The sequence below is a fragment of the Hypomesus nipponensis genome, chromosome 13 (assembly GCF_054491055.1).
Source record: "Hypomesus nipponensis isolate SF chromosome 13, ASM5449105v1, whole genome shotgun sequence".
Taxonomy (NCBI): Eukaryota; Metazoa; Chordata; class Actinopteri; order Osmeriformes; family Osmeridae; genus Hypomesus; species Hypomesus nipponensis.
The window spans coordinates 1,142,850-1,170,731 of NC_140373.1; the positions used below are offsets into that span (position 1 = coordinate 1,142,850).

General features: G+C 49.0%; 1 protein-coding gene across 5 annotated transcripts; it reads right to left on the reverse strand.

Annotated features, from left to right (window-relative positions):
• Window positions 1-837: 837 nt before the first annotated feature.
• On the reverse strand, window positions 838-27,550 carry sema4gb (sema domain, immunoglobulin domain (Ig), transmembrane domain (TM) and short cytoplasmic domain, (semaphorin) 4Gb). 5 transcript variants are annotated; one of them, XM_084669609.1, is made up of 17 exons: window positions 27,420-27,550; window positions 25,164-25,335; window positions 14,997-15,145; window positions 14,519-14,581; window positions 13,451-13,549; window positions 13,018-13,111; window positions 12,524-12,637; window positions 12,076-12,230; window positions 10,401-10,576; window positions 8,344-8,482; window positions 7,928-8,150; window positions 7,729-7,844; window positions 7,385-7,539; window positions 5,375-5,439; window positions 3,542-5,044; window positions 3,126-3,165; window positions 838-1,413 (listed from the first exon to the last, which is right to left on the reverse strand). In XM_084669609.1, the coding sequence occupies exons 2-15, from the start codon at window positions 25,312-25,314 to the stop codon at window positions 4,071-4,073; spliced, it is 2,673 nt and encodes an 890-aa protein (XP_084525735.1). In that variant the 5' UTR covers window positions 25,315-25,335; window positions 27,420-27,550; the 3' UTR covers window positions 838-1,413; window positions 3,126-3,165; window positions 3,542-4,070. The 5 variants fall into 5 exon arrangements, with proteins under 5 accessions (XP_084525735.1, XP_084525737.1, XP_084525736.1 ...); XM_084669611.1 differs by having other exon boundaries at window positions 3,126-5,044; window positions 7,385-7,536; XM_084669610.1 differs by having other exon boundaries at window positions 3,126-5,044; window positions 5,375-5,436.
• Between the last annotated feature and the right edge of the window lie 332 nt (window positions 27,551-27,882).

Genomic DNA, 27,882 nt, shown 5'->3' on the forward strand with positions numbered 1-27,882 from the left:
TGTTTTGAGATGTGAGGAGTACAATCAGCAGAGATTGAAGCAACACTATAGCCTGATGTTCTTCTGTCTCCAGGGACAACCCCCCCCCCCCCCCCCCACCTACACACACACACACACACAAAGTATCACTTCTTGGAATAACTGCTAAATCGTAAAGAAATGTCACCACATAGTCTACAAAACAGGCCTATACTGGGTGAGCAATCAGATATCTACCGTAGGATACAGTACAAACTTGTTTCTTCTTTAGTGTCATTCCTGGACGGTTTACTTGAGTTCAACCGCTAGATTAAAAAAACGAAAATGGTCCTCCTTATTTGAACATTCGATAAATAAACAGCAGGTATTTTTATTGATTGGACAACAGTTGCCTGAGGCTTTTTCATAGCTAATCACGTATAACACCAAGCGAAGCCTGACCATTCTCACATCACACCCTCTCCTCCCAATGCGACCTGACAGCCTGACCCACACCATGAGACGAAGAGCGCTATATAAAGATCGTTGTTGCTACGTTACAGTCCCGGACGCCAAAACTTGCCTTTTTTCCCCCGGTCAGTCTCCCCGCAAGTGTGACGGTCTCGGATTGTCAGAAGCAGATGTGTGAATTAGACCGTCATGACATGTTGGACTGTCACCAGAGATCACAAGCACCAGCTAATTACTAGCGTCCCTTAACGCCAGCCGGACGGGTGGCGCAGAAAGCGGGGCTTGGTACAAACATGTTTAGCATGTGATTGCTGCAAATTCCCGTCGAGGGTGTTGATAAGCCATACAGTAGTTTGTTCCACAAGCAAAACCAAGCACACTATAACAGACAAAGAAATACAGGGAAAATAAATACACAAGACTTTTATTATAAATATAGGAGTTTTCCATCAATTGCTCAGATGTCTAAACTATGACATGTGCTTGGTACTGAATAATATTGAGTTTAAATAAGTCAACCGTATTTACATTAACAAGAACACTACCAGAATGGAACAATCAAGGGAAAATAAGGGTATATGAAATACTGTGTAGTGTAACAATTTTATTCAGCAGGAGAAAACCAAACATACTACAAACTTTTGAACATTGATTTGTTGTTGTGTGTGAGTTGTGGAAGTAGGAGTAAGTGCTTGCTAACCCTGGTGAGAACAGAGTGATCCTGTGTGAGATCTGTCAGCCTTGTTTGTCACGCTGCCAGGAGAACTACACACACAAGAGTGTCCAGTCTGAAGATCTGATAGATACAGAGTCATCGAATACATCATGATGTCACTTAGCAGACGCTTTAATCCAAAGCTACCAACAGGGGGGATATGAACCTGGGACCCCTTGATGTGGACACGTTCACCATCCTGCGTTGAGCATCCCTGTGGTCCTGCCCGTCGCCTGACTCTGGAGGTGTGCAGCTCGCAGTCTGCGGATCTACAGAGAGGAAAGACGAAACGATACAGGATTCATCAGGACACCGCCCAGTGATACAGCATTAGACTGCAGATTGAGGTTTATCCTTAAACCAAGGTAAATAATGACCACAGTGTCATCATGACCACAGGTCAACCATAATGAACCACAACTCCAGTTTTTCTGTAAAATACATTGTTCTTGTATTCTCATTTAAGACAAAGAGATTAACATTTTTTATAATGTGTTTTATGGAGAAATCTAACAGCTAGCACTAGAAACTCAAATTTACATTCAATGCAGCCAAACGTATTAATCAAGGCTAAGTGATGCCCTGGCTATCACCTGCCTCTCCACATACTTGGTCTAAGTGTGTTTAAACGTCTGTACCTGTCACAGTGATAGACACCCTGGGACAGGGGGTGTGTTTAAATGTCCACTTACAGACACCTTGGGATTGTGTGTGTAATGAAACACCTGTGTTGTCTCATACATATTCTAACCAGCCAGACGGCCAACAGTGTGGGTCCCTGCCTCTGCAGCAAACACACCAGAAGGCGGTTGTATGATATTATACTATTTACTTTATTGCCCCCATGGGAAAATGGTTCTTGGCGTTTCTATAACGCCAGGAAGGCTGTTGTGTTTTAACACTGGCAGATTCCTGACTGTAGTGTTTCTGTAACTGATAATAAAACACTGTTAGATCCTCTACTGTAGTGTTTCCCCCGCTGTCTCTGCAGAGACAAGGTCAGAAGGACTCTGAAGACCGACTGTAATTGATTGGGGGCCGTCATGTTCGTTTGTGAACTCAGCAGGGTGGGTACAGGAGGGAGGGAGGGAGGGAGGGAGGGAGGGAGGGAGGGAGGGAGGGAGGGAGGGAGGGAGGGAGGGAGCGAGGGAGGGAGGGAGGGAGGGAGGCAGGGAGGGAGGGAGGGAGGGAGGCAGGGAGGGAGGGAGGGAGGGAGGGAGGGGAAAAGAGGGAGAGGAAGAGGGCGAGAGGAGACCCTGCTGGTACAGAGCAGCTCCTACCAGCTGACTATATCACTGATCAGGACTCAGGTGGAACCTTCTAAGCTCTGCAGTGGTGCTGTTCTACAGAGCAACAACATGGTCCTCAAACAAACAGCCCTCCGCCTACCCCCCAGGCACACTGCCAAGCCTGCCTCTTCCTGTACCCCCCCACAGACAGATCGCCCCTTGGCTCTCTAGGGAACCCCCAGGGAGGGGCCCTTCAACAGCTCATTCAACACTTGCTGAGCGCTGAGATCTCTGTTTAACTCCCTGTAACCGTGACGATCGTACACCAGGCTGATCGTCTCCCTGCCCGCTGCGGCTGAGCAGACGGCTTGTTTAACGTCACTGCCCGTCCCTCTGGGGCGGAGCTACGGCAGGTCTGTCTGTATGTGTTGATCGAGCGGAGGCCAGGTAAACACACACAGAGAGATAGAGAGAGAGGACATTCAGGAACAGTGACGTGGGCGTTCTTCAGTGTTGAAGGTCTTCTGGTTCAGTGCCAGCACGCGTCCATGCACGGGACAGGCAACACAAACATGAACAAGGATCTGAATCAACACGCTGCCTGCCCTTCACCTCCACCGAGGGAGGAGAGAGAGGAGAGAGAGGAGAGAGGAGAGAGGAGGGGGAGGAGAGAGGAGGGGGAGGAGCACCATGACAGAGTAAATGTAATGCAGCTGTAAACAGGCTTAGTAAGGTTTAGGGTTGTGTCTTACTGTGGTGCTCCAGCCTCCCAGGCCTTCAGGACCAGTGGTACTGCCAGCCAGTCGTGGAGAGCAGGGGAGAGGGAGGAAGAGGAGAGAGAGAGGAGAGAGAGAGATAGAGGAGCAGAGAGAGAGAAAGGGAGATGAGAGAGAGATCAGAGAAAGAGAGAGAGACAGTAGTTTTCATCATTACCTTTACACCTCCTCCCCTCATCTTTCACTCATCACGTTGAGAAACAACAGAAAAATATTAAACATATTCCATCCAAAGTGTTTTTTCGCTACAGATTTTCCCTGGGCATCATTTCAACTGGTAGCTATAGTCCTGGCAGGTGTAACAGTGGAATTATTGCTATTTACATGAGAACAAAAGGGAAATAAGGAGAAGTGTTGCTTTAAATGAGGTTGAAATGTGTCGTGTGCCCAACCAGTTAGTCTTTAGTGCGGTGCTGGGAATGAGCTCTCGGGACAGACGTCTTCCAATGTGTGTCAACACTACAGTTCCCAGAATCTGTCCTCCACTCCTAGGCCGTCCTGCTCTGTTGCCATGGTGACTGTGAGTCGCTGCGATGGTCCCATTATGCACTGCAGCGTAAGCAGGAGTTCCGTCCTTGTCCGTGGGTCCGTGCTGAGGTAGGAGTGTGACTAGCCCTGGAGGGTTCTCTACTTAAAGAAACAATGCTGCGCGTCCAAATGTGTCTTTTTCTCACGTTTGAAAGGTAGCTCTCTTCTTCAGGCCTTTGGGACGCCCAGAATGTAAAGATCGGGGGCGTGGTCTCACGTCTGGACAAGTGAAGTACATCTAGTAACCACAGGTACCTCAACACTAACACTGGAGTAGACTCACCTCACAGCTGTGTGGGTTAGGGTTAGGGTTAGGGTTGCTGTGTGGTGAGTGGGAATGGGGGGATAACTGACAGACAGGGGAGGAAGGGGAGTGGGAAGGAGGGGGGGGGGCTACACAGAGCTCTCGTCGGGCAGCGTGTGTTTCCTCTTCTCCAGGATCTGGTTGAGCTCCTCGGTGAAGGAGTGGTAGAGCGGCGAGGTGCTCTGGGCGTCCGCCGGCCCCAGCAGCATGTAGCTGTTCCCGTTCATCCTCCTCAGCACGCCGGGCAGCGTGGCCGACATCCCGTTGGTGTAGTCAGCGCAGGGCAGCGGAGGGGGGAGGGGAAGGGGCGGTGCTGGGGGGGCCGAGGTCGTGCCAGGGGACATCTGTCCCTCCCCAGGGACGATCTGGAGGAACCCCCCAGCGAGGTCGTCGTTGGACACCGACAGCGACCTCCGACCTCTCCTGTCCTGACGGCCGTTGCAGTGGCTGGAGATGGTCTGGAGCTCCAGGGGGAAGCTCCTCTTCCTGTCAGACATCCCCAGGATGGAGAACTCCTGCTGGGGGAACTTCCTGGCCCCGTAGGGTCCCCTGGAGCAGAAGCTGACATAGAGCAGCACCACAGTCAGCACCAGACACAGCCCCCCCAGCACCGCCACCAGGGAGATATACACAGCCTCCATGTTCCTGAAGGTCTGGAAGTCAGGGCCCGGGGGCAGGGGGGCGGGCGGGGAGGGCAGCGTGCGCTCGGTGGGGGTGCCTGGGGCGGCGGCTGGGCTGGGTGAAGGGGTGTGGGGTGGTGCTGGGGAGGGCGTGGGGGTGGGACCCCCTGGAGAGGGCATCTCTGTGTGGACGCTGACCCGGTACAGACGCACGGGGACCCAGATGTTGTTCTCCACGGCGAAGCAGCGGTATGTCCCGCCCTGCTGAGGCCGCGCCCCCACGATGAGCAGGCCGTCGGTGCCCAGGCGGTAGCCGGAGGCGGGGCTGTGGGTGTTCAGCGAGCGGCCGTTCAGCGTCCAGCGAGGAGACGCCAGGTTAGAACGCAGCTCACACTGCAGGAGGACATCGTCTCCTGACATCACCGAGCGCCTGCGCTGGAGCACTGCAGAGGAGGGAGGGAGAGAGTCACACATGACACCAGGGTGATCACCTGACCCTGACAGGGTGATCACATGACCTCTAACATAGGGGAGAGCTGATCAAAAGGTGTGTGGAGGACTAGCGAGGCCAAAGAAGCACACACACATGAAATCCCTTCTGGTCTTTAAACGTTCCGTTTGAGGCACGTGAGGGAACACTGTCATCTAAGTTCAATCTTGAAATAGAATCTTGTGTGTGTGTGTGTGCGCGTGTGTGTAAGAGAGGGAGATAGAGTGTGTGTATAAGAGTGTGTGTGTGTGTGTGTGTGTGTGTGTGTGTGGTCAGTACATACCCTCTCCAGTGCTGTTGGCACAGCCTCTGCTGCCAAGCTGTATGTCCTGAACCAGACTGGACCTGCTGAGCAGAGACACCAGCCTCAGCTGTTACACACACAACCAGCCCATAGCTACCAGCCCATATGTTACCAGCCCATATGTTACCATACCATATGTTACCATACCATATGTTACCATATCATACGCTACCAGACCATATGTTACCATATCATATGTTACCATACCATATGTTACCATACCATATGTTACCAGCCCATACGCTACCAGCCCATACGCTACCAGCCCATATGTTACCAGCCCATACGCTACCATACCATATGTTACCATATCATATGTTACCATACCATATGTTACCATACCATATGTTACCATATCATACGCTAGCAGCCCATAGCTACCATACCATATGTTACCATATCACATGTTACCATACCATATGTTACCATACCATATGTTACCATATCATACGCTACCAGACCATACGCTACCATACCATATGTTACCAGCCCATATGTTACCATACCATATGTTACCAGACCATATGTTACCATACCATATGTTACCAGCCCATACGCTACCATACCATATGTTACCATATCATATGTTACCAGCCCATATGTTACCAGCCCATACGCTACCATACCATATGTTACTATATCATATGTTACCAGCCCATACGCTACCAGCCCATACGCTACCAGCCCATACGCTACCAGCCCATATGTTACCATACCATACGCTACCAGACCATATGTTACCATACCATATGTTACCAGCCCATACGCTACCAGCCCATAGCTACCATACCATATGTTACCATACCATATGTTACCATACCATATGTTACAATACCATACGCTACCAGCCCATATGTTACCAGCCCATATGCTACCAGCCCATACGCTACCAGCCCATACGCTACCAGCCCATATGTTACCATACCATACGCTACCAGACCATATGTTACCATACCATATGTTACCAGCCCATACGCTACCAGCCCATAGCTACCATACCATATGTTACCATACCATATGTTACCATACCATATGTTACCATACCATATGTTACCAGCCCATACGCTACCAGCCCATACGCTACCATACCATATGTTACCATATCATACGCTACCATACCATATGTTACCATATCATACGCTACCATACCATATGTTACCATACCATATGTTACCAGCCCATAGCTACCATACCATATGTTACCATACCATATGTTACCAGCCCATAGCTACCATACCATATGTTACCATACCATATGTTACCATATCATACGCTACCATACCATATGTTACCATACCATATGTTACCATATCATACGCTACCATACCATATGTTACCATACCATATGTTACCAGCCCATACGCTACCATACCATATGTTACCATATCATACGCTACCATACCATATGTTACCATATCATACGCTACCATACCATATGTTACCATATCATACGCTACCATACCATATGTTACCATATCATACGCTACCATACCATACGCTACCATACCATATGTTACCATATCATACGCTACCATACCATATGTTACCATACCATATGTTACCAGCCCATAGCTACCATACCATATGTTACCAGCCCATATGTTACCAGCCCATACGCTACCATACCATATGTTACCATACCATATGTTACCAGACCATACGCTACCATACCATATGTTACCATACCATATGTTACCATACCATATGTTACCATACCATATGTTACCATACCATATGTTACCATACCATATGTTACCAGACCATACGTTACCATACCATATGTTACCATATGATATCGACAATATAACATATATACATCCCAACATGGGGACATGATGTATCATTTTTATATCTTAAAAGTCAAGTCAAGGTCCATTCTGCAGTGCTGGAGGGGGGGGGGGCGGGGAGGTCCAGTGTGTGTGAGTCAGTGTGTGTGTGTGTGTGTGTCAGTGTGTGTGTGTGTGAGTCAGCTTGCTTGTGCCCCCTCACCTCTCTGCTGGTGAGGTGATGTCCACACAGCGGACCCTGTCCCAGCCACAATAAGGGTCCCGCGCAAACACGCAGTCGAAACAGGAAGTGTAGCGCCGGCACGTTTCCATGGGTACCTGGACCACGCCGGAGTGGGAGCCCACATAGACACTCTTCTGTTGGGAAACAAACAACAACATGAGGGTCAGGGTGAGGGTCAGGGTGAGGGTCAGGGTGAGGGTCAGGGTGAGGGTCAGGGTGAGGGTCAGGGTGAGGGTCAGGGTGAGGGTCAGGGTGAGGGTCAGGGTGAGGGTCAGGGTGAGGGTCAGGGTGAGGGTCAGGGTGAGGGTCAGGGTGTAGTCTACCTGTGCTGCAGACACCACCATGCTGTCTATGGGCTGAGCAGGAGTGAACAGCTGCAGCTCCTCCACGATGTGCATGTCCCCCTCCACATCCACAGCCTTGTGCAGCCAGCCCTCATCTGCAGGAGCACACACAACACACTGAGCCTTCCTGCTCCACTCAGCAGCCATCCAGGAAGCGCTTGAGGGGTGGAGGACTCACCGGTGCCCAGGAACAGGACAGGGTAAACGTGGCCGTCGAGAGCGGCCACCCGGTGCACCGCCATCTTCACGTAGTTGACGTTCCTCTTGAACATGAGCGGGCGGCCTCTGATTGGCTGGACCTGAGTGGACATGAGGGGGTGCCTACGGGCAAAGGTCAGCACGTCGTCTGGGAGGTCTCTGGAGGAGTTGATACTCTGAGATCTGTGGAGGTCTGTTATACACTGGGGGGAGGGGGGAGGAGGGGAGGAGAGGAGGTGGGGAGAGCAAAAGGAGAGGGGAGAAAGAGAGAGAGGGGGGGGAGTGGGAAGAGAGAGAGTAATGGGTGGGAATGAGACCAGTGAACTGAAAGCTAACATGTTCTGAGGGAGGCAGAGGATGGGAGGGAAGTTAAACAGATCAGCTGTAGAGACTTACAGAGCCTGGTCTTGGTTCTGGAACCTTCCCTGTGTATTCCCGCCATTTTGAATCCTGGACCTCCATGTATGGTCCGTCGAACGCTTTCTGGATGTCGGAGAAGGAATACTGGCACACTGCAGACGCTTTGATATTTCTCCTGAAGGGAACAAAGGCCCAGGACACAAGAGAAGGCACAGGGTTAATAATTGGACATAGTATATACACCTGGAGATTGTTTATCTGCCACGCTGGTCCAATTTCAAACATATCTAATCCACGTCTCCATTTGACAAGGAGAAGGTAAATAAGTTAAGTAGAGTTTGGTCCATGATTCACAAAGCTGGGGTGTGGGGGGAGAGGGGGGAGGAGGAGGGAAGTGGGAGGGAAAGGGAGGGAAGGGGGAGAGTAAGGGTAAGGGGGTGAGAAGGACATTTGAGGGAATGGGGGTGTAGGGGTGAGGGAAGGGAGGAGGGGTGGAAGTTTGGTTCTCTTTGTTACCAGGGTTAGGGTTTCAGAGTACCAAAGATCTCAAACTACAACTCCCTTCAACGAACACTCCCTTCAGGCTGTGAACCGGACATGAGTAAGGTTCACAGTTTTCATCTCGCCGTTACAACACAAGCATGTTGAGACCCTGATTCTGTCCGGCCCTGTGTAGCCCCGGCTTAGCGCTGGGTTAGCAGCTATGACCCAGGGGGTCTTGTGTTGTGATTCACGACAGAGGAATGAGGATGGAGGCCCGGGTCAGGTGGTGAGAAGCCCTGCAGGTGAGATCAGTTTGGGCCACAAAGATCTGAGTCACGTTCTAAAGTTCTTAGTGTCGTCTGAGGGCCTGAACACCACACTGGGGAGAGGAACGCAGATGAAAGAGACCCGGGAGATTAAAGAGAGCTGAGGGGCCCAGGGGCTTACACACACACACACACACACACACACACACACACACACACACACACACACACACACACACACACACACACACACACACACACACACACACACACACACTCACTTACACAAGGGCATTTTGGCTTTGGATGAAATTGAGAAAAGGTGACAGTAGCCTTAGAGTGAGGGAGAGAGAGAGAGAGAGAGTGAAAGAGAGAGAGAGTGAAAGAGAGAGAGAATTTAGGAGAGAGAGAGTGAAAGAGAAAGAGTGAAAGAGAGAGAATGTAGGAGAGAGTGAAAGAGAGAGAGTGAAAGAGAGAGAATGTAGGAGAGAGAGAGTTAAAGACAGAGAGAGAGTGAAAGAGAGAGAGAGAGAGAGAGAGAAAGAGAGAGAGAAGGAGATTGAGGCAGAGAAGGGTACTTGTCGTGGTTAAACCCGACATCTGATTCTCATTCCCTGTGGGACTGTTATGCCGCGTGAGTCAGCATAAACACACCCACACACACACGCACACACAGACACACACATCCCTGACATTGTCCTCTCCTCCTCCACCGGCCCCCTCTACCCTCCTCCACCGGCCCCCTCTACCCTCCTCCACCGGCCCCCTCTACCCTCCACCACCGGCCCCCTCTACCCTCCACCACCGGCCCCCTCTACCCTCCACCACCGGCCCCCTCTACCCTCCTCCACCGGCCCCCTCTACCCTCCACCACCGGCCCCCTCTACCCTCCTCCACCGGCCCCCTCTACCCTCCACCACCGGCCCCCTCTACCCTCCACCACCGGCCCCCTCTACCCTCCACCACCGGCCCCCTCTACCCTCCACCACCGGCCCCCTCTACCCTCCTCCACCGGCCCCCTCTACCCTCCACCACCGGCCCCCTCTACCCTCCTCCACCGGCCCCCTCTACCCTCCTCCTCATGGCTCATCAGTCTCCTCACCCTCTCTGCCTTTGCATGCTTGTACAGTCTACCACCCTCAGAACATAGAACCCAACCACCCTGAGAACCCAGAACACATCCAACCTCGGAACCCAGCAGCTAACCCTAACCCTTACCTACACGGTAGACTGGCACAGTGACATTAGCTTAGTGGGCAGAGCATTTCACTGACAAAGATGTTCAATTCCCCCTCCCCCTCTGCAGATCAGCACATGATCAGTCAGGGGCAGTCCGTCTCTCACCACTCCAGTCCGAAGGCTCCGTAGAGGGTGGTGCCCCCAGCGTCCGCACCCTGCCGCACGCTCACCGCCCGCAGCATGTTGAGGTGGAGCTCGTAGTCGGGCACGGAGCACACCAGCCGCGCCTTCAGGAACGACGTCCACTTCTTCTGCAGGGTCCTCTGCCCCCCCCAGTCGCTCTGCAGACACACAGAGACGGGGTCTGGTCAGGCAGGCTACGAGCTTCCAGACTAGCCTCCAAGCATACAGTTCAACACATACACACATCATGGATGCACACACACATGCACACACCGGCCACACGCGCAAAGAAATAAGCACACGCATGAATGCACGCAGACATACGGATAAACACCCACACGCATGCAGGTGCACGACAGCACGGCGTGTTCACATAGCGCCTGCGTCTGCTGCTGTGCTGTGCTGTGCTGTGCTGTGCTAGTCAGAAACAGCAGCACTGGGAGCCAGGCAGGCAGGGACATGATCTAGAGCACCTCGCTGAGCTTCTCCTCTTTAGACTGCGTGGTGAATCACACTGCTCTCCTCACATCGCCCTCCCTTGGGGGTATAGTGTTCATCAAGAGGTATGCTTCTCACACACAAACACACACACAAACACACACCTCCCTGGTTGCCCAGACAGCTCAATAAACAATGCATACAGCACAGGACCTATTATCAATATTAAAGAAGCTCTTCCATCAAGAGAGAGAGAGGAAGTGGTTTTGGATTCAGAGAGACACAGGAAGTGACTCTGTTCTCTGCTGATATCACATCCTGCTGGAGTTAGCATAGAGCTGTGGGAAGAGAGCAACAAAAGACCCCGTCCAACAACGCAGTATCAACAAGACTGATCACCAACAATGAAGACAGCTCTCTGGTTGAGCTGGAGTTGCTAAGAGCAGCTCAAGTAGACACAGACACGTCTGGGCCATCCATGATGTCACTTCCTATCCACTGTCTCGAGGACCGCGTAGGAAGCACCATAAGGAGAGAGAGAGAGAGAGAGAGAGAGAGAGAGAGAGAGAGAGAGAGAGAGAGAGAGAGAGAGAGAGAGAGAGAGAAAGAGAGAGAGAGAGAGGGAGACAGACAGACAGAGAGAGAGAGAGAGGGAGACAGAGTGAGAGAGAGAGAGAGAGAGAGAGAGAGAGAGAGAGACACAGACAGAGAGAGGGAAACAGAGAGAGAGGGAGACACAGACAGAGAGAGAGAGAGAGAGAGAGAGAGAGAGAGAGAGAGAGAGAGAGAGAGAGAGAGAGAGAGAGAGAGAGAGAGAGAGAGAGAGAGAGAGCAAGCAGCTATCTGCATCTACAGATGAGGTTTCTAGGATGGTGTCTCTGGCTGAGCGACACTGATCTCAAGTGAAATTAGGTGAAGGGGGAGTGGGGGGCAGAGTAAGAGGGGGAGGGGTGAGAGACAGAGAGAGAGAGAGAGAGAGAGAGAGAGAGAGAGAGAGAAGGGGAGAGTGAGTGAGTGAGAGAGAGAGAGAAAGAGAGAGAGACAGTCACAGTCACTAAGGAGGGACTTGGAGGGGCCTCTAGTCTGCCTAGCAACAGTGTTACAGCTCATGAAGGGCTGTCTGAGGAAGTTGAGTCTAGCAGAAGGAACACACAACACCACATGCTTGTACTCCATATGTACTGAACACATCCATGAGAGAGCTGGCGTGGTGAGGGACCTTGCAGACGCGTGCCACCCTGGACACCCTGGTCTGGCTGGGGTAGGCTGTCTGTTCCTGGCTCTTCTCCCTGAAGAAGAAGTAGATCTTGTCGTCATCTCCCACGGAGCTGTTGACGCTCTCCTTCAGCAGAACCGAGCCCACAAAGTCTGCGTCTGCACACACACACACACACACACGGATGAGGGTTAAGGTCATAATAGTAACGTTGTTACTGTATTTAAGTTGATTTTTCTGGTATCAGTACTTTACTTCAATTTTTTTTTTTCGAAAGGTACAAAAATACAAAAAAAAAAGAAAAAAAAAAATGTTGACAGGTTTAAAAGAGAAAAAAACTTGGTTGGAAAAAAGATAAATATTATTTTATTTATTTTTATTTTTACCTTTTGAAAGGTTGATAAAAAAAATCTTCACTCTCTCCTGTCAGGGCGGAGGGTCATGTTCTTACCCACAAGCCACCTGGTGGGTGCCTCCTCTGTCCTCAGGGTGGGGAACGGAAAGTTCCGGCGAATGTCCGCAGAGCTGCGGAACTCGTACTGGGAGGCAGTAAACATCTCTCCATCTGAGGAGGGAGGAGGGAGGAGGGAGGAGGGAGGAGAGAGGAGATAGGAAAGAGGAGGGAGGAGAGAGGAGGGAGGAGAGAGGAGAGAGGAGAGAGGAGAGAGGAGAGAGGAGAGAGGAGAGAGGAGAGAGGAGAGAGGAGAGAGGAGGGAGGAGGGAGGAGGGAGGAGAGAGGAGAGAGGAGAGAGGAGAGAGGAGGGAGAAGAGAGGAGGGAGGGATCAGACAGATGAGAGAATATAGACAACCAGACAGACAGGCAGACAGACAGACAGACAGACAGACAGACAGGCAGGCAGACAGACAGACAGACAGGCAGACAGACAGGCAGACAGGTGAGAGTGTTGACCTGACAGGAAGGAGCTGTGTACAGGTACACGTACCGATGAGTAGGCCGGTGTAGCCCTTGGCCGGGTCGTAGGGACAGCGGTCCCTGCCCTCCTCAAATCCAGAGGAGAAGCTGAACCGCTCCACGTCCTGAGGATGAGCCCACAACATCTTAGAACATCTTAGAACATCTCAACATCTCAGAACATCTTAGAACATCTCAACTTCTCAGAACATCTTAGAACATCTCAACATCTCAGAACATCTTAGAACATCTCAACAGCTCAGAACGTAGCAGAACGTCTGAGAACGAAGCGGAGAACGTCCGCCAGCGCAGCAGAGAACACAGCTTACTATGTAGGCACAGAGAACACAACTTACTATGTAGGCACAGAGAACACAGCTTACTATGTAGGCACAGAGAACACAGCTTACTATGTAGGCACAGAGAACACAGCTTACTATGTAGGCACAGAGAACACAGCTTACTATGTAGGCACAGAGCGGCCTGAAGGCGTGCGTCCCACACACGTACAGGTGGCTCTCGTTGTAGCGCTGCAGGAAGCGGATGTGGTTGAAGCACTCCGTCTGCAGGGAACAACACACCGGGTCAGACCTCCACACCCCCCAGCTGCAGACCTCCACACCCCCAGCTGCAGACCTCCACACCCCCCAGCTGCAGACCTCCACACCCCCAGCTGCAGACCTCCACACCCCCCAGCTGCAGACCTCCACACCCCCAGCTGCAGACCTCCACACCCCCCAGCTGCAGACCTCCACACCCCCAGCTGCAGACCTCCACACCCCCAGCTGGACAGACCTCCACACCCCCAGCTGGACAGACCTCCACACCCCCAGCTGGACAGACCTCCACACCCCCAGCTGCAGACCTCCACACCCCCAGCTGGTCAGACCTCCACACCCCCCAGCTGCAGACCTCCACACCCCCCAGCTGCAGACCTCCACACCCCCAGCTGCAGACCTCCACACCCCCCAGCTGCAGACCTCCACACCCCCAGCTGCAGACCTCCACACCCCCAGCTGCAGACCTCCACACCCCCCAGCTGCAGACCTCCACACCCCCAGCTGCAGACCTCCACACCCCCAGCTGCAGACCTCCACACCCCCCAGCTGCAGACTTCCACACCCCCAGCTGGTTAGACCTCCACACCCCCCAGCTGCAGACCTCCACACCCCCAGCTGCAGACCTCCACACCCCCAGCTGGTCAGACCTCCACACCCCCCAGCTGCAGACCTCCACACCCCCAGCTGCAGACCTCCACACCCCCAGCTGCAGACCTCCACACCCCCAGCTGGTCAGACCTCCACACCCCCCAGCTGCAGACCTCCACACCCCCCAGCTGCAGACCTCCACACCCCCCAGCTGCAGACCTCCACACCCCCAGCTGCAGACCTCCACACCCCCAGCTGGACAGACCTCCACACCCCCAGCTGGTCAGACCTCCACACCCCCAACTGGGAGGAGACCTTCACCTCCACTTCCACTACTGCTACCTGAACATGCTACCTGCTATGTGAAATCAGGACACATCGTACCTCATTGTTTTTCCCTTTGCTCAGACACTGCCTCTTCTGCTCGGATGAGGCTTCCCAATCAATCTGTAAACAATGAACAGCAGATGGCTCAGTTAGACAGGTTACTTTAGTTAGCCAGGAGGTTATTTTAGCCCAGAGATTAGAATTAGAAAGAGAAAGATAAATAGAAAGATGGTGAGACAGAGAGGGTTCGAGTATGAAGGAGAGAGAGAGAGGGTTCGAGTATGAAGGAGAGAGAGAGAGGGTTCGAGTATGAAGGAAAGAGAGAGAGGGTTCGAGTATGAAGGAGAGAGAGAGAGGGTTTGAGTATGAAGGAGAGAGAGAGAGGGTTCGAGTATGAAGGAGAGAGAGAGAGGGTTTGAGTATGAAGGAGAGACGGAGAGAGAGAGAGAGAGAGGGTTCGAGTATGAAGGAGAGAGAGAGGGTTCTAGTATGAAGGAGAGAGAGGGTTTGAGTATGAGAGAGGGGGAGAACTCACAGACAGGTTCCCTGGTGTGGAGATGTTGTTGGCGTCCAGGGCGTAGATGGCCCCCCTCCCCCCCACGTACAGAACCCCTCCCTCTTCCTCCAGCAGCAGGGTGCTGTAGTTCTGCACTGACCCTCGGAACCGCGGGCAGCCCAGCAGACCTGCACACAGTAACATCCTGTTTCTATACCACACAAAAACATACATATAGAGCAGACGCGCTTATCCAGAGCGACTTACAGTAAGTACAGGGACATTCCCCCCCCGAGGCAAGTAGGGTGAAGAGCTCAACTCCCTCACCGCTCAGCCATCTGACTCCCATCATATATGACTCCCCACATATACATGAAATCTCCATCCATTATATCTCCATCCCTTCTACTCCCCTCATCCCTCTCTTATTCTCTCCTTTTCCCCATCCTTTTTTTTCTGTCCATATATATATCCATATCTCCATCAACCTTTCCTTCAGTAACGTGATGAAGGTTCACTGCTAACCCTACAGTGTAACTGAGTATAACTCAGTTGTAGTATAGCTGGGGAACATCAAAGTTAGTGTACAGTAGTGCCTGCGGTGTGGGTCTTTACAGCAGATAAAAGTGCTGGTCTCTTTTTCATCTTCTCAGACGCAGGAAGGTTTGACCTTGTTTCAAAGGTCCCAGACTGACGATTAAATATTTACTCAGTTCTAGGAAAGGATCTGTTTCCACACATAAAGAACCTCTTTCTGTGGCCCAACAGAACCCAGCGAGGAACACCAAGACAGTCTGTGGTGTTGATGTGGGGCAGGATATCACCCAGCATCATCACCCAGCATCACACTGGGATGGACAGGACTTTCACTGGGTGGACTAAAGATTCCCTTCCCCCCGTACTATCCAAACACACACACACGCTACACTGTGCTAACATGCTAATGTGATTTGGCAGTACTAGGGCAGCGATTCCTGCTGAATACCCCTTAAATGCCCCCCATCTACGCCCCCCCTACCCCACTTCTACATGCGACATGCCAAGCAGCAATCAGCCTCACCCATCCTCCCTTTCCTCCACCCCCCCCCCTCCCACCCCATACCCCCCCTTTTTCCCCTGTGGCCCACCATTCTCCAACCCTCTCTCTGTAGCTGAAGCTCATTCAGCTTGTTGGGGTCCATCCTCCTGCCCCCCTCCTCCTCCCCTGCCCCCCCTCCTCCCTCCTCTCCTTGGTTGTGTAAACAGCATGAGGATGACAGCCCAAGGCAGAGTACGACAACACGTCATCTGTTCCAGATCACTCGTCCCTGGGAGCGTGCACGAGATCCTGGGAGCGTGCACGAGGCTCAGACACAGGAAACAGCCGCTGGCGTGGAGGGCAATGACGGTCGTGACGTCGGACGTGCGAGCTGTCACCAAGGCAACGCGTCACGCCAAGGAAATGTCTGCCTGGGACACCGCCCCCCCCCCCCGAACCACGGAAAGATATGGAGCCTGTAGGGAGTCTATCTCATGTGATTAGGGACTAACAAGCATGGCTGTAGGAGCTCGTCCCCAGAACTGTCAGATGAGAGAGAAATCAAGCTACAGGAGCCAGACAGTCTGACCATCTCCCTCTGAGGGTGTGTGTGTGCGTATTCACCATGTGTGGGTGTATGTATACGTATACGTGTGTCTGTGTATGTACGTTTACCACAGGGGTGTGTGTGTGTGTGTGTGTCTGTGTGGTTCTGAGAAGCTACTGCTTTGACCTTTAACCTCTGCCGTTTGTGCTGCACATGTAGAGTTCTGGTAAGTGTACAGTACACACACACACACACACACACTCCTCACCTGCACTGTCCCACCTGTATACAGGCCCAGAGCGAGAACGCTGCCATCACCCATGGACGCCTGGTGAGTGCTCATGTTGCGCGCACATGTGTGTATCCATGGTGTGTGTGTGTGAGCTCATGGTGTGTGTGTGCTCATGGTGTGTGTGTGCTCATGGTGTGTGTGTGTGTATCCATGGTGTGTGTGTGTGAGCTCATGGTGTGTGTGTGCTCATGGTGTGTGTGTGCTCATGGTGTGTGTGTGTATCCATGGTGTGTGTGTGTGTGAGCAGGGTTGAGTAAGAGGTCTACCACAGGCAGCAGAATGACTCACTGATGCCACTGGCCCACTCTGGATGAATAAGACAGGCACATGACACGCACACCACACACACACTTCAGGTTTTAGGGACATGTTCTAAGCGGACATCACGTGACCTAACCCGTGTTGACGTTACTGAGAAGTGCCAGTTGTTGCTAAACCAATCAGCATTACGTAAGACCACGCGCTGCCTGCATCACACCAACAGCAGACCTCTAACTCATGATGACAACTGTATGATACCGTTTATTACACAAGGTTAAACAACTGAGTGGTTTATACACATCAGACTGAGTTCAAGTGCATCTGGCTATTTGGACAAACATAAAGGAACTATCATATCAGAACAGAGAACAACATTAGCATTATGCTGCATCTCTCTGACTGTCGGAACCCCACCATCTACAGAACATTCTAGAACCCCAGCATCTACAGTATATTCTAGACCCCCAATATCTACAGAACATTCTAGAACCCCAGCATCTACAGTATATTCTAGACCCTGTAGCAGAGAGTCCACAGACAAAGCATGGTACCATCCACACCTTCCCCTACCCCCGACAAGGGAAGGGTCCTTCCCCTTTTGTCCTTATCTCCCAGAGTAGGAGCTTCAAATTCCTGACCCAGCATGGGGTCAGGAACAGAGACCACATGGTCTCACATTGTCAGAACAAAAGGAATTAATTGAAGGAACTTACTTGTGTGGACTTACAAACATTTTCTAAAGGACTACATGGCTCATGGACACTAATTCAAGGACAGTAGTCGATGTGTTAGAATGTGTTTGTCTCATTTACCTAGAACGTTGTTAATTGATGTTTGATTATAACTTCCCTTCAGGTATAGTTAAATCAGTCAATCTTGGTATCAAAATAATTGTATCATACTAACAAAACCAGTTATGAACGTTGTATTGTTATATTCTGAAGTTTGAGCATTCCATGGACATTTGAGATAATGGAACTCAAAACTATCAGCCACTTCACACCTCTGGGCAGGTCCCAGGACAACGCCCAGGTGGAAGTAACTGACCAATGAGAGAGGTCACCTTCACAGGGATGACCCCCTGTTCTTTGGGGTATTTAACCCCCAAACGTACAATCACCCCCGCTTGTTCGTAGGATAAACTTGTGGGTGAACGCGTCACTCTCTAACCTATTCCTCTTAACCTGCACCTTCACTGAGCGCCCGGAACTTTGACGAGAGATTCCGATTCTGTTCGTTGGACATAACGAACCATTTGACTCCGTTCTTCAAACCGACAAAAGTAACTGCGATTTGCAATATTTCTTACTTGTGACATATTGGCATGTTGTGATTGAATTGTTGATGTTTGATTGTATTCTACAAATGATTTGACTTAATCATCGTTAGGTCAGTTTCCATTGATCGTCCATTGTTACTATAAAAGCCTCTTCCTATCTCTACCTCTTCCTCAACTTCTCCCCTCCCCTCCACACGCGCTCTACGCAACCATTGTGTAGCGCGCTCTCATTAGAATTTAGGCCTACTGTACTGCTTTAGCCCAACTAACCCATAACTTGTCTGGTATGTGTTCACTATAATTACATTCTCTTAAATAAATCATTGTGTATAATACTCGCTTATCTCTCACGTTATATGATCTGCTCTACTTTCATAGAATTTACTACTTAAGATTAGACTGATTATTACGAGTGCTATTATTCGATACTATTAAACAAGGTTTCCTCTGTCCCTTTCACGAATCAGAGGTGGTGCCCCAAGAACTACTATACTTTATTAGAAATTAAGTATTACTAATCTTAAACGAGCAAACCACGCTACATACTGGTGCCCTGTGTGAGGCTTTGAAACAGATTGAAACGAGCGATTTATAACTGAGATTTTCCGTCTGAAACAGAACCCACCCTCCCACCCTTTTGGTTAAATAAACGTCCGTTGTATTTAACTATTCCCCAAATAGCTACAGTTTTAAACACTGTTTGAATACTGCGCTGTGTACTGACTACTGATTGAATTGGCTTTGTCGTGACAACTGAATGTTTGTGGTTGCTATCTAGCTTTGAGCTAGGATTGAGCGGAGGTACGCGCGTGCGCAGTGACACGGCGTCCCGTTTCATTTCATTTTGTAAATTTGAAGGCAGCGCTTCCAAGAGAAGGCATAAGAACCTTTTGACGGGTCGTAACCACTACTTATATTGGTACCATACACGCTTCTGAAGGTGTATCTTAGTAGTGTTTACTATTTTGGGTTAAGCGAATTAACCTTGCAACTGTTAAGTTGTTCCATGTCTCGTTAGGAAACAGACATGCGGTTTAGTCCTACAGGACTTTTATTTTGAAAGAGACTTAAGCGAATTCACTTTGAAACTGATGAGTTGTTCCGAGAAACAAACATGGGGTTTAGTCCAAAAGGACTTTTATGTTGAAAGACACTTCGCAGTTCTCTACTAAGCTATAGGCTTCAATATTGTTAAGCAATTGGCCATTGATTAACATAGCTTTTTAAATAAAGTTTCACTTTGTTTTGCTTGTAATTCAACATTAATGTAAACACTCAACTTTCTAGAATCAATAAAGTAACAGTAAAATAATTATTGAGACAGTGGACGCTGCTTATTTAAGGACTTTTATTGTTTGCTAAACCGGAAATAGTTACGCTTCGTCAGCAAAACTTGTAATTTGATTTCATTCCGCGCACTTAAAAGTGGAAAGTTGTCAGAATATCGGCGCTGTTGACCATCCTGAACTGTAATTCTATTTACCCCTCATCAGTACCAACTTTAACACAGTCACTAAATAATAATTAAACGTAAAGTGTATTATTTTTAGTTTGCCCACTATATCTGCGAGCAGTCCAAAAGGACTTTTGTTTCGAAGTAGCCAAACAACGCAGCCTACTGCCACAAATTGTTACACAATTCTTAAATTGATAAACCCTAGCTTTCGGAAAAGCTTCACTGTTTTACATTCAATTCGACATTAATGTAAAGCCTTGCCCAATTTAAAGCTACATCAAAGATGCAGCAGCAATTTGGTTCATTATCTGTGATTTGATCTGCCAGTTAACCTTAATATTAATTTTAATTTGAATATTAATTTCACTTTTGGATTGCTAATCTTTGAATATTAATTTCTGATTTTAATTAATATTATATATTTTTTTTATTATTATTAATATTTTTTTATTTTAAATTTTTTTTTTTACAAAAAAAAAAAAAAAAACACTACTAACTAAAGTGCCTAAGAACTTTACCACAATAGCATTGTGCTAATAACCTCAATTAGCCAAATACATCCTTAGTTAACTAATCATGTCTCACCTCACGGAAGCTGAGAAATTGATGGCCTACCTATCAGAGAAAGAAAACCCCAAATATGTGGAAACTCTGACCGGTCTACCGTTTGAGGAGATCGCCAGGAAAACCCTGGAAGTGGTTGCAGAAAATGTGGGTCAAACATTGAGCAAGTCCCAAACCATCAAATGCTTATCCAGCCTCGGTCTCAACTATGCTGCCCAACTCAGGTTATCAATTGCGGATGTCAAAACACAATGGGCACAAGCTCTTCGAGATCAAGAAGATGCTCTCAAAGCGACAGAAAGTGAACGACAGCGCCGAGAACAATTGGAACAAAAAGCAAGCGACCTGGCTGGAGAACTGGAGAGTGCTAACACACAGCTAACGGAACAGGAAACACAACTGATACAACAGGAAATAATCCTCAAAGAGGCCCTCAAAGCAAGAGAAACAGAACAAGATCGACGAGAACAAATACAACAGGAAGCCAGCAGCCTAGCCGAAGAACTAGAAGACGCTAAGACTCAGCTAACGCAACAAGATAGCACCCTCAAAGATGCCCTCGAAGCGAAAGAAGGTGAACAGTACCAAAGGGAACGACTGGAACAAGAAGCCAACTGCCTGGCTGAAGAACTGGATAAAGCTACAACACAGCTGTCGGAACAGGAAACACAGCTAATACGACAGGAAATGACCCTCAAAGATGCCCTCAAAGTGAAAGGAATAGCCAGGTCAAACAGAAGATGGATTGCAAGTGAAAATAGTGAGTTCAACATCACAGGCTTCACCCAAAACAAAGCTCCAGTCACAGAAACACTCTACTTGAAGCTAACGTTCGGGGAAATGTCCCTAATCCACCCCGTCCATGTTTCTCCGCTTGAGACCGAAAAACTGCTGATTGGACACGATCTACTCAACAGACTGGAACCCCTCATTGACTTCAAACGAAACCAGATGTGGACCAACGTCAAGAAGCCCTATCCACTGCCTCACCCTGAAGTCCACAACACAGTCTTCACAGTTGAAGGGGGGGGACATCCTACGTCTGATCCACATATCTCAGAAGGAGACTCGACCCATGGACTAGATGGCCACTCCAGACCGCCCCAGAGCTACGCCACTCACTCATCGAGACACACAGTTCGAGGAAAATCAGCACTCCGCAATGACTGTCGGCCATCAGAAACCCACCTGCGACGAGAAGTATCACAGGTCCAAAAGAAGTCACATGATGCCAACTGGATGAGAGCGCAGAAAGTAGGAAGACCTACTATAGCCGATAAGCATCCCAGAAGAGGCACCCCAGCTGTGACAAAATGGCGCAACCCCCGGAAGAAACCACCGGACAACAGGCCATGCACAGAGGCCTGGCCTGGCTTTATACCAGCAACCTGACCCTGTCAAACTGCTGAGGAAACAAGTGCACAACAGGTGCCTTGCCCAAGTGCCTCAAAGTTCACAAAACTAACCTTCCCTTAAACCAAAACAATAGCCAAATACCGTCACAAGACAAATATGGCTCCACCAATTTACCAAAAATAAATAAATCGGTACCAGACACCCAACATGACTGACCACAATAATATGCTACAATGCCTCATGAGCAAACTACCCTGGCCCCTTACAAATACGACTATGACTCCAGGAAGTCAAAGCCCACTCCCACTTTATTATTTTGTATTTCTATTTTTATTTTTTTATTTCTTTCTCCTTTCTTTTTCTCTTTCTTTCCTTTCAATTTTAGGCATAGGACCTTAACCTAGAGAAACTTATTAATAGGACCTAAGTTAGCCCCATTGATTCCTGCCTTGTTTAGAGTCCACTCATGCCAATGTGTCCAGTAGAAATGCTATCGTACTGTCGTGTTTGTCTTTTCTCTGCTCTTCTTACGTGCCAACAGCCCAACGACGTCGAGTCATCGGACGTTGCCAGCAGGGGGATATGTAGCAGAGAGTCCACAGACAAAGCATGGTACCATCCACACCTTCCCCTACCCCCGACAAGGGAAGGGTCCTTCCCCTTTTGTCCTTATCTCCCAGAGTAGGAGCTTCAAATTCCTGACCCAGCATGGGGTCAGGAACAGAGACCACATGGTCTCACATTGTCAGAACAAAAGGAATTAATTGAAGGAACTTACTTGTGTGGACTTACAAACATTTTCTAAAGGACTACATGGCTCATGGACACTAATTCAAGGACAGTAGTCGATGTGTTAGAATGTGTTTGTCTCATTTACCTAGAACGTTGTTAATTGATGTTTGATTATAACTTCCCTTCAGGTATAGTTAAATCAGTCAATCTTGGTATCAAAATAATTGTATCATACTAACAAAACCAGTTATGAACGTTGTATTGTTATATTCTGAAGTTTGAGCATTCCATGGACATTTGAGATAATGGAACTCAAAACTATCAGCCACTTCACACCTCTGGGCAGGTCCCAGGACAACGCCCAGGTGGAAGTAACTGACCAATGAGAGAGGTCACCTTCACAGGGATGACCCCCTGTTCTTTGGGGTATTTAACCCCCAAACGTACAATCACCCCTGCTTGTTCGTAGGATAAACTTGTGGGTGAACGCGTCACTCTCTAACCTATTCCTCTTAACCTGCACCTTCACTGAGCGCCCGGAACTTTGACGAGAGATTCCGATTCTGTTCGTTGGACATAACGAACCATTTGACTCCGTTCTTCAAACCGACAAAAGTAACTGCGATTTGCAATATTTCTTACTTGTGACATATTGGCATGTTGTGATTGAATTGTTGATGTTTGATTGTATTCTACAAATGATTTGACTTAATCATCGTTAGGTCAGTTTCCATTGATCGTCCATTGTTACTATAAAAGCCTCTTCCTATCTCTACCTCTTCCTCAACTTCTCCCCTCCCCTCCACACGCGCTTTACGCAACCATTGTGTAGCGCGCTCTCATTAGAATTTAGGCCTACTGTACTGCTTTAGCCCAACTAACCCATAACTTGTCTGGTATGTGTTCACTATAATTACATTCTCTTAAATAAATCATTGTGTATAATACTCGCTTATCTCTCACGTTATATGATCTGCTCTACTTTCATAGAATTTACTACTTAAGATTAGACTGATTATTACGAGTGCTATTATTCGATACTATTAAACAAGGTTTCCTCTGTCCCTTTCACGAATCAGAGGTGGTGCCCCAAGAACTACTATACTTTATTAGAAATTAAGTATTACTAATCTTAAACGAGCAAACCACGCTACAACCCCCAATATCTACAGAACATTCTAGAACCCCAAACATGGCCAGGATCGTTCCCTGTGACCCAGTGTTCCTGTTTGTACTGTGAGCAGCGTGTCGTCTCTGCCTGCACATGCGTGACACGTGTTTGACCTGTCAGTTACATCTCTGACTGGTATTTACACAAAACGCTTCTCAAATATTAGCACCGCCTGTATGCTGGACAGAACCAAACAAGAAGAACACTATGTCAACCCTGATGCCACATTATCAATCCTGATGCCACTTTATCAATCCTGATGGCATGTCTGGGCATAATCTGTCATCATTGTAACCATAGTCAGATCAGTTCTCCGGACTGGGAGCATGGGAGGTGAGGGTTCAGCACGGCTCCTCCAGACCTGCCCAGAGCTGCAGACGTGTTAGCCTGCATCAATATTTCAGCTGTGAGTTACTTCTGGTCTGCTAGTCTGGGGAATACTCCCCAAGGACGCCCAGGTCAGGACACAGTCAGGGAAGACATGCTCTTTCACACACACACACACACACACACACACGCAAACAGGCAAACACAAACATTCCAGAGCCCAGCAGATCTGATTCAGTAGAATCTGCTCTCTCCAGTTCTGCAGGGAGGGTTAGGGTTCAGAGGGCAGCTCCCTCCACCAGGACAGTGACAGAGATCACACACACACTCACACACTCACACACACATTCACACACACTCACACTGATATGCTGTCACATACATACACACACACATGCTCTCACATGCACTAATTCACTGACATGCTCTCGCACACCCCGAGAGAGTTGAAATGTAGGTCAAGGACTACTTTCTACCAGGGCAAGGAGAAAAATAAGATCATCACAATGCACCAGCAGCAACTTCTCTATCATCGTAGAGCTAAACCAAACGCACACTTTATGAGTCAACAATAACAAAATCTTTATGGTTAGACACTAAGAATGTCTTTTCTCAGCAGTTTGGTTATTAGCTCAACAGGACTGGCATCGGTGGACAGTTCTTGCTGCTGATGTCTTCACTCTACTGCTCTCTTATTCCTCCTTTGGAGAGGAGGATGGAGGGAGGGGAGTGAAGGGAGAGTGAGGAGAGGAGGATTGAGGGAGGGGAGAGTGCTGCAGTGGCCAAGGTGTTGCTGATGAAGGAGCTGGTAATGATGATGATGTTTAAATGTTTAAATACCTACTCATTGTGAAGAAAAGCTCTCGTTCAGCACTATTTTCTACACAGGCACTATTCAGGTCTGCCCCATAGAGGTCCTCTGGGCGGCAGCTTGTTCTGCCTGTGTTCCATCAGAGCAGCGTCATGAACTAGGACAGGGCTTGAGAGAGGAGATTTATAACTCCCAGAAAGTACACACTGCCATCGGGGCCAGCTGAAAACTGTGTCACTTGTTTAAAGTGAACAAGGGAATTTGAGGCAGCAGAATCACTACTGAATAAGGACACTCAGACTGATGGAGTGGGTGCACATTGGCATGTTTGCGTGTCTGTGTGTGTGTGTGCGGGTCTCTGTGTGTGTGTGCACAATGAGGGGGGGTCCTACCTTCAGAGAGCACCGTGGTCCTGGGGGTGACGTCCAGCCCCAAGGAGGGGCCGAAGGGGAACCCCGCCCCCAGAGAGGCCACGCAGCAGAGGCCCAGCAGGGGGCCCAGGAGGGGGGCCAGGAGGGGGTGCAGATCCCCACGGAGGCCCATGTTCAGGGGGCTGAGCTGGCGCTGGGGGGGAAAGAGAGATGGAGGTATCTTTGTCTGTCTGAGGTCAGGGTGAGAGCTACCCTCTCAGGTCTGCACAGAGCAAACATCTCTCTCTCTCCATCACATCTGCCTCAACCTGGCTGCCAACGGCCATGACGGCTTGTCGTCACCGTGACAACAACATGGAAACTCCACAAGGAATGGTAAACACATCTGCTGTAGTGCTGTCAAGACACACACACACACACACAACAAACACATAACACACACATACAACACATGCACAAGTAGCACATCAATGGAGAACATTAACCAATGAGCAGTGTCACATCCAGCTTCCAGGTGGCTACAGTGTAAACATGGCTGCTGACATGAGGACAGTTCTCAGTGAAGACCAACACTCTTGTCGACCCCAGTCGGCCTTTTCAGAAACGTACAACTAGTACTGAAGGGACGGAGAGAGATGGAAAAAAGGAATCTCTGTAAGGCCAACTGTTGGAGAAGACACCATGATAAGCAGGAGATCCAGTCTGACATTTCTGCAGATGGCGAAGGAAACCCGTCCAATTCCACTGCTAGCTCCCAAATCTGTATACCTGTGACCGACGCTAGATATGCTGCACAACTAAAGAGCCAAGTAAATGTTTCATTACTGTCGTTTGGTCAAGGGGAGCAGACAAGCAGCTGTAACTAAATAAGAACATGAGGAAGGACGTCGTTTTGGGAACTTAGAAAGAGGATGAAACGCAGATCAAGAAGAGTGTTTTCCCCCTCGTGCTTGAAGGATGGAACTGATTGAGCTGTCAAATGTCACAAAATAACAACAAACACAGTCACACACAGCTAAGAGGGGTTAAAACGTCTGTATGGCAACACTCAACTGTTTGAAAGGCTTATTTATAAAAAAGGAAACATCCTTATCCACATGAGGGCATAAACAGACACACACTCATATAACACACACAGAACACATACACAGAACACACACACAATGGAGGTGGAATACTGAATTGTAGTCTGCAAACATGAAGAGGACCGCGACACGGGGTCCAGTGCGTTCCGGTGATTTACCCTCACGCCCACCTCTTCCCCTCTCCCATGTCACCTTGAGTTACTGTCGACGCATGAGCTCCAGGTCGGGGAGTTCACACGGCTGAAGTACTCACCATTAACTCTGATGAGGTCATTCTGCAAAGATCAAAGTCGCCGTCACGGACACTCGTTTCTAAATCGTCTCAATGCCAGGATGAATGCTTAGTCAAAAAACTCAATGTCTGGGACAACATGAAACTCTTCAAACATCGACACTAGATGGGCCTACTAACCAACATTGGGCCACTGGTCACTGGCCTGGCGACCTATTGGCCTGGTAATGCACGAGCACTCACTGAAAGACTGAGACACGGGGATACCGTAGGAAAACACACACACACGGACGCATTGGAAGGGACGTCTGTTAAACGTTCACCGACCTCACTTTTCTCGTAGGTGACCATGCACGGTGACCGTTTCCGTTCATTCTACACCGTTGTTGAAATCATCACCATCTAACTTCAAAATCATCCTATTGTAATTCTACCTATTTCTCCCGTAGAGCTGCCAGTTTGGCTGTTCATTTCACCTGAGGGCAGTTGTTTTACGCAATCTCTTTCTCACCAGCGGCGTACTGCTGCTAATGTACAGATACAACCAAATACCGAGGCTTCAACACCACCGGTACAGCCCTGGGGCCGGACCGGAGCAACGGAAGAGTGCTGAGACGGTCGCGTGGCTACTTGAAGCGGCAGTGGCTAGTTTAGAAGTGGGACACACTATAAGTAGGCGAGGATCCACGTTCCAAAACAACTTCGGAAGATACATTTACCAAGCGCAGGTTTCTAATATGAGTATATATCCCATTGGTTCACTACGTTTAGATACAGATATGTTATATTGTAATTAATATATAGTCTATCATACGCTTAATAACATATAGCCTACCTGTGCAGTCCACTACCTGCACTGCAGCATACAAAACAATAGCGCAAAGCATTTACGTCACCATCACATTTACGATTTCTCCTACAGCATTAATCTGTAAGAGGACAATGTAGCCTTCAACATACCTAGTTGTTGGTCAAAGAAAGTGCAAGCGATTAAGTCTTCGTGAAACAATAATTATTTGTAGTGTCCACTGTCCTCGCGTGGTGCGCAGTCCCGCGTGGATGCCTGCCTCTGTCTATACGAGGCACATGTTCTCTTTACTTAGAAACCGGCGCAACGTCTCTCTCTCTCTCTCTCTCTCTCTCTCTCTCTCTCTCTCTCTCTCTATTTCTCTCTCTCTCTCTCTCTCTCTCTCATTCAATCGCTCTCTCTCCCCCCGTTTGTCTCCCTCTCTTTATCTCTTTCTTTCCCTCTCACTTTCTCCCTCTCTCTTTTTCACCCCCCCCTCTCTAGCTCTTTATCTCTATATATCTAGCAAAGCAAATATTATACATGTAACATACTATTGACCTAATTACAAAAATAACCCCCGTTTTCGTACAAATTCACCTAAAAACGATATTTGCTTTTAAACCTCTTGATAAC